The 7,923-nt window shown below is 39.4% G+C and overlaps 1 protein-coding gene across 1 annotated transcript in view; it reads left to right on the top strand.

The window, feature by feature from the left end:
• The first annotated feature begins 1,601 nt into the window (after window positions 1–1,601).
• The window catches only part of LOC307028545 (uncharacterized protein), a 151,682-nt gene continuing 145,360 nt past the window's right edge, over window positions 1,602–7,923 (top strand). The window contains exons 1-2 of the mRNA XM_079663662.1: window positions 1,602–1,888; window positions 4,295–4,360. Of these exons, the coding sequence (XP_079519788.1) occupies window positions 4,328–4,360 (33 nt within the window). The 5' untranslated portion in view covers window positions 1,602–1,888; window positions 4,295–4,327. The remainder of the gene's footprint in view (window positions 1,889–4,294; window positions 4,361–7,923) is intronic.

Here is a 7,923-nt window from a genome sequence, read left to right as displayed (position 1 = left end):
CCCATATTGAGCAGAGCATATTACAAAAACTCATGTACAACAACTCACTTGCAATAAATAAGCACTAGTTAGAGGGTTATTGAGGAAAAACTCTCAACTAATGGCTTATTACTTGTAGAATGCAGAATAAGGCATTAATAAGTGTTTTACAATGACTAATAAAGAGCCAATATACTGCTAATATGCATGTTAATGAACAACTAGTTGATGGTTAATTTGTGTACCTTAATATAAAGTGTTACCTTATATACACCTGAACATCAGCAGGAGAGTACTCTTTAAAGTAGAGACACTACATACTGATGTGCACCTGAACATCAGCAGGAGAGGACTCTTTACAGTAGAGACACTACATACTGATATACACCTGAACAGGAGAGGACTCTTTAAAGTAGAGACACTACATACTGATATACACCTGAACATCAGCAGGAGAGGACTCTTTAAAGTAGAGACACTACATACTGATATACACCTGATCATCAGCAGGAGAGGACTCTTTAAAGTAGAGACACTACATAACATAAACACATATTTCTCGATGATGATACCTCACACAGTAAATTAATATAATTGTGATTCCTATGTGTTATTTATGTGTCTGTGTAGGTGTTGAGGTGGGGTTCCCTGCAGGATTTAAGATAACGAGCATTTAGCTGCTGCTTCTCCGGCAGTTCTGTCAGCCGCTGCCTTTGATGTCGGCGTGTTTTTCCCAGCTTCGGTGAAGGCGGAGGGTTGATTTGCACACAAAGATATTCTCTCCTCCTCTTTGTTCTCGCTCAGAGAGTGTGGGTGTTTTTATCAGTCAGACGAGTTTAACTCAGTGGTTCGGGGCAGTTTTGGGCCGAGGTTTTGTGTGCTACCCTGCAGTATAGAAAGTCATTAAAACTAGCTGCACCTTTTCCAGCTTTGATAACACTCTAATGATCAATAATTATAAAACATATCATATATATTATTCTGAAATGCACCAATCGGCACAATAACTACTTTTACTGTCGATACTTTAACTAGAATTTTGATGATAATACTTTTATACTTTTACTTGAGTAACATTTTGAATGCAGGACTTTTACTGTAACAGAGTATTCCTACACTCTGGTACCTCTACTTTTACTCAAGTCCAAGATCTGAGTACTTCTACTTTTACTCAAGTACAAGATCTGAGTAGCTACTTCTACTTTTACTGAAGTACAATATCTGAGTACTTCTACTTTTACTAAGGGACACTTAAATCAGACTTTAGTTCCACCTGGAGTAAATTCACAAGCTACCCTGCATACAAAGGCAATCAAACTAGCTGCACCTTTACCAGCTTTGATAACAATTTAATGATCAATCATTATATCAAAACCTATATAATGGAAATCAAATGTATGATCACAAACAAAAACATTTTTCCCAACTTTTAAAATCCGCCATACCAGTCCCATATTTATATATTATTATTATTATTATTATCATATATATTATTGTCATTGTTGTAATTCATATTTATATGAATACCGTTTTTCACCACAGGGAGGCAGTGAATTTATGTTTAAAAGAAAAACTAAAATCCCATGATGCATTGCGGGTGTCCGTTTCTAGCTTCCGGTCCTCAGAAGCTAGAGGTTGCTAACAGACGTTGGCGCAGATTTTATACCGAATGTAATGTCTTTAAGAGACTTTTAAAACACATACAAAGAGGTAGTTTATTCTTGTAGGGTGATTTATCCCTGTTTTTATCCGTTAAACCGTGTTTTTGTTGCCTCACGTTCTTTGTTTGTACTTTTTTATACCACGTTGCTGATCGGTAAACATAAGTAAAGGCATTAAAGGGAGATTAGTGTGTTTAACGGCAGTGTTTTATCAAGGAGAAGAAAGACTGAAGAACCAGGACAAAGAGGTGTGTGTGTGTGTGTGTTAGGGGTGGGCGGATCGACCCCAAAATATCGATACTTCCGATATTACGTTACGTTTCAAAATATCGATACTGGAGCCAATAGGATCGATACTTTTTTTCCCGTCTCCTCTACTCGTCAATTTCTTCAAAAAACGATGTGCAGACGAACACAAGTACATGCTCTTTTCTTCTCTCTCCACTGCTGTCCTCCTCTCCTCGAGGCTCGCGCAGCGCGCTCCCTGCCTGAACGCCGATTATCAAGCTGACTGACAGCAGCCGGCGACTCGCGAGTGCAACACACACACGGGCATGATGGCTGAGAGAAAGAGCAGCGTTGTGTGGAGCACTGTGATGTGTGCAAGAAGACAGTTCGCTACTCTGGCCACTTTGTATTGTTATTTTTCATGTTTGCACTTTAAATTTGCAAAAGTAAAACGTTTATTTGTCTATAAAAAACTGTTCTGTCTGTATTCATAAAAATCAATCCAGATTTAGTCTATTTATGATGCTTTCAGCTCAAAAATCATGTCATGCAGCTCTCCCCTATATGAAAGTACATAAGATGCTTTTCATTAAAAAAAAGTATCGGTATAGGCGATACTGGCCCTGAAATACTTGGTATCGGATCAATCTAGATTTTGTGGTATCGCCGTGTGTGTGTGTGTGCATATCAGCAGTATAAGATAAACAAATGTGCAAAAACTGTGTGTGAGAGATGTTTTGGAGTAAAAGTAAAAAGTAGCATTAAATGGAAATAGTGTTGACAGACCTCACTTTTACCTCGCCTACCTCTATTAAGCTTACCATTGATAACAAATGCTAAATTGGCTATTATTTGGTTTGATGGAAAGGATGTATGTCTCAATAATGTCTTACCAGACATGTGAAACTAGACAGAACATCCTGAACTCTTGACCTATGCACATTATGCATTTTAGAAGGTGCAAGCAAAGCATAAAAGTTCCAACCACAATTCTAGGAAGGCGTTGTGGTTTTTGACACCTTGACAACGGTTACAACGATTGAGGACAGCAATGCACACAGGATGAGAGTGAACTGTGTACAGACTTGATGATTTTAGGGCCAACATCCAGGAGCAACACATCTTAGAGACATTTTTGTTCAGGTTGTTTCTGTTAATACATGAAATTTGCATATTTTCAATTGAAGTTAAAAGAAATCTCTGAACATGACATTGAAAATGTGTTTTGCTTTCATAACAAATTTCATATTCCCTTTTGTTAAAATTGCATATCATTACTATAATCTTCATTTGTTTAATTTTAACTTTACATTTTTTATTTATTCACTGAGTAAGAATTGAACCTGTGCGACCTCCTTCTCACTCAAAGATAGAAAAGGGGAAACCATCTGATGCAGAGAGGGAGGAGGGAAGAGACTATAAAAGATGAGTGAAGTGAAACGGGGGAGCTTGGGGGGACTTTTTTGAGGCTTGAATTTGGGCTTGGGCTCTTTTAGGGCTCTAGGAGGTTCACTTGGGAACCTGTTGCTTTTGTACTTAAAACTTTTGTTATTTTTTTGGATCTTGTAAACCCTCTTAAAAATCCAATAAAACCGGTTTGTACTTTGTACATTTCGACCCAATTCCTGGTCTTTCTGGTGGTCTCTGAAGGTCTCTCCTTGGTCTTCGAGTAGGTAAGAACACCCTTCCTTGGAAAAGGCTGACAGTAGTTGATCATTTGGACTTGAAATTGTTTAAGGGAAATAGAAACCCTGCTAAGGTTAAACTGTAGTTTAATATTGGTTACTGTGGTTGATGTGGTTTTGGTTGATACTGAAATATGACATGTGCTCTGCTGATGATGTAATATCACTGCTGTGATATTAGTGTTTGACTCTGGCTATGTTTGATATTCAATTTGAATTGTTTTAATTGGCATAACTGGTTAAAAGAGGGGGTTAGGGATTGTGGGTCCTGAAGCGGCCCTAATTAGCAGGGAGTCTCCCAACCACACAGGGTTTCTCCTCCAGGGGCAGTTTAGATACTGCGCTGGGTCTTACCAGCCCACCAACACCTACTGCACTACACACTCAGTTTTGCTATCCTGGCGGTCAGACATCTGACGCTTTAGTGCCTGAAATAAGTGATACGACGGGCAGCTGGTGTCCTAAGGACGGCCGTTTTCCGGAGCCTTATCAGCATCGGAGCTCGGAATCGGAGACGACCTAGATATTAACGTTGGTTGTATCGAAGTTAGATACCTTTTCAATTGTAAAGCACCTCTAAATAGTAGGCTACTTAAGTACAGTACTTGAGTAATTGTACTTAGTTACCTCTCAACCTCTGCTATCAACCAAAGACGTAGCTGTAGATTAGTTTTGTTGTGTCTGTTGGTTGTATTGAGTTGTCTTGTTTTGTGTCAGCTGTAGTTTTGTTGATTATTTCAGAGACACAGCCGGAGAAGGAGCACTGAGAGCAGCATGGAGGAGAACAAAAAGACCCCTGGAGCTCAGGTCAGTGTGCACTTCATCACAATATATTCCTAACACTTATCCCCAAATGAAAGATCACAACCTTTTTAGAAAATACAATATTGAAGCACAATATGGTTAGATATAGGTTAGAACATTACCACTACTCTGGTTAAAACGTTGCTGTATTTAAAAAAAAAAATTAAACATTTATTTATTGATCTTTTACATTTATCACATTACACAAACACAACCGAACATTCCCCAACATTAGACATATGGCAGATTGTAAAATAATGCATTTTTTTTTAAAGTGTGCAGATACTAGAATCATCAATCAGTTTAAAGTACAGACCAAGAATATAATTACATTAGCAACTTCAACAAAAATACAATAAAAGCAGATCCACAAACAGAGCAGAGTACAGCTTACAATTCTCTAAATAGATTAACCAAATTCAAAATGTCCTCACAGTAGTTTACAGTAGTTCACTTTAATCTTCCATCGCTTCTGCAATGTCCCCACTTTTTATAAATTCCCCCAAAAATTCCCAAATGGTGTAAAATTCAGAAGTTTTCTTCCTTAGTATATATGTGAGTTTCTCAAGAGCCAGACTGAAAGTTAAATTGTTTACCCTGTGGCCCAGGGAGGGGCCACCAACATTTTTCCAACACAAAGCAATTGAGCGCCTGGCTTGTAGAAGGCATAGGTTAACCATTTTTCTTTCCCTAACCAAGTGGTTCTCAAACTTTTTCCATCAGGCCCCCCCTTTGGAGAAAAAAAAAAGTCGGGCCCCCCCAACACAAATAGTCACATAATGGGCCAAGTTAACATTTATAAAAATACATCATTATGAACGTGAGCATTCCTTTTACAAATTATTATTATTTACATTATATTAAAATATCACTTGGCTAAGACATTGATAATAAAACAATGCTCCATAAGTCTGTGCTCAACAAAATAAATACATAATACAATTTTGCAATCCCTTTGCTAGAACGAATAAGTTATAATACTTTGCCACTTTGCAATCTGTGAAAAAAAAATGAAAAGAAAGAAAATGCTGATATTTGGCAAAAAAAAGTGTGTCTTATCATCAGTGGCTGCAATGAGCCTGTTCTGCACTGCACATTTCTTCAAAACGGGGTTGCAGGCTCAGTCGCGGCGCCAGAGATTTCATTTTGGGGGTGCTGTGGGGTAGCTTGACGTTTCATAGAGGCTGCTCAAACATTTAGGGCTTCCCATTAATGTACCGGTCGCTACAGTTGAACTTTTTACTGCAATAATGCCCACGCACAAACACAGTGTACCGCGACTGTTACAATGAACGCTCGATAATCAGCTCACGCCATATAGGTGTAAGCAGGGGTAAAGTGCTATTTTTATAGGTGTGTGGACCTAACCTCCTCTAAGAGGGTTGGGGGCCATGCTCCCCCGGGAAGATTTTAAAAATATATTAAAGTTAAATGCATCAATCTGGTGCACTTTGAGAGCAAAATGAAGAGATCTATGGATACATCTCTCAACACCCATTTGAAACAGAACTGTAAGCAGATTTTCTTATTCTTTATGGATATTTTAGAAATCTCTCCCCTTTTAAACTGTATTCTTGTTTTACTGTCATATAGTATTTCATACCTGTTTTTCATTTATTCTCTTATTTTTGTATACCTATAAATGATCATATACAGTGGGGCAAAAAAGTATTTAGTCAGCTACCAATTGTGCAAGTTCTCCCACTTAAAAAGATGAGAGAGGCCTGTCATTTTCATCCTAGGTATACCTCAACTATGAGAGACAGAATGAGAACAAAAAAATCCAGAAAAATCACATTGTCTGATTTTTAAAGAATTTATTTGCAAATGATGATGGAAAATAAGTATTTGGCCAATAACAAAAGTTCATCTCAATACTTTGTTATATACCCTTTGTTGGCAATGACAGAGGTCAAACGTTTTCTGTAAGTCTTCGCAAGGTTTTCACACATTGGTATTTTGGCCCAGTCCTCCATGCAGATCTCCTCTAGAGCAGTGATGTTTTGGGGCTGTCGCTGGGCAACACGGACTCTCAACTCCCTCCAAAGATTTTCTATGGGGTTGAGATCTGGAGACTGGCTAGGCCACTCCAGGACCTTGAAATGCTTCTTACGAAGCCACTCCTTCGTCGGGCGGTGTGTTTGGGATCATTGTCATGCTGAAAGACCCAGCCACGTTTCATCTTCAATGCCCTTGCTGATGGAAGGAGGATGTCACTCAAAATCTCACGATACATAGCCCCATTCATTCTTTCCTTTACACGGATCAGTCGTCCTGGTCCCTTTGCAGAAAAACAGCCCCAAAGCATGATGTTTCCACCCCCATGTTTCACAGTAGGTGTTCTTTGGATGCAACTCAGCATTCTTTCTCCTCCAAACACGTCTAGTTGAGTTTTTACCAAAAAGTTCTATTTTGGTTTCATCTGACCACATGACATTCTCCCAATCCTCTTCTGGATCGTCTAAATGCTCTCTAGCAAACTTCAGACGGGCCTGGACATGCACTGGCTTAAGCAGGGGGAGACGTCTGGCACTGCAGGATTTGAGTCCCTGGCGGCGTAGTGTGTTACTGATGGTAGCCTTTGTTACTTTGGTCCCAGCTCTCTGCAGTTCATTGACTATGTCCCCCTGTGTGTTTCTGGGATTTTTGCTCACCGTTCTTGTGATCATTTTGACCCCACGGGGTGAGATCTTGCGTGGAGCCCTAGATCGAGGGAGATTATCAGTGGTCTTGTATGTCTTCCATTTTCTAATAATTGCTCCCAAAGTTGATTTCTTTACACCAAGCTGCTTACCTATTGCAGATTCAGTCTTCCCAGCCTGGTGCAGGTCTACAATTTTGTTTCTGGTGTCCTTTGAAAGCTCTTTGGTGTTGGCCATAGTGGAGTTTGGAGTGTGACTGTTTGAGGTTGTGGACAGGTGTCTTTTATACTGATAACGAGTTCAAACAGGTTCCATTAATACAGTTAACGAGTGGAGGACAGAGGAGGCTCTTAAAGAAGAAGTTACAGGTCTGTGAGAGCCAGAAATCTTGTTTGTTTGGAGGTGACCAAATTCTTATTTTACCGAGGAATTTACCAATAAATTCATTAAAAATCAGACAATGTGATTTCCTGGATTCTTTCCCTCATAGTTGAAGTGTACCTAGGATGAAAATTACAGGCCTCTCATCTTTTTAAGTGGGAGAACTTGCACAATTGGTGGTTGACTAAATACTTTTTTGCCCCACTGTAAACGTGTGCCTCTTGGACTATATGTAACTATCTAAACACTGAGAGTCCTTTACCTCACTGAGTTGAGGTTATCTAAGCCTCTCAGTCAGACAGGCGAGGGTTCTCCCTCCACCTTGTTGTTGAAAAAGCTCCTTATATCCATTAGCGTAGCTAGCTAGCAACAACAATCTCCGGTACCGGTGCGCTCTCTCGCGCACGCACACAAAATGGCTCGTTTCACACACACAGAGCTGAGCTTGAATGAAGCACAGAGACCCAGAGGTACTTGTACTGTACTGTAGCATGTTGTTTTCGAATCAATCCTTTTTTTCCAATTATGAATTTCACACATAAC

Source organism: Notothenia rossii (genome assembly GCF_949606895.1).
Source record: "Notothenia rossii genome assembly, chromosome: 2".
NCBI lineage: Eukaryota > Metazoa > Chordata > Actinopteri > Perciformes > Nototheniidae > Notothenia > Notothenia rossii.
Note: the sequence above shows the minus strand (reverse complement) of the source record. Positions and strands in the feature narration are given on the sequence as shown.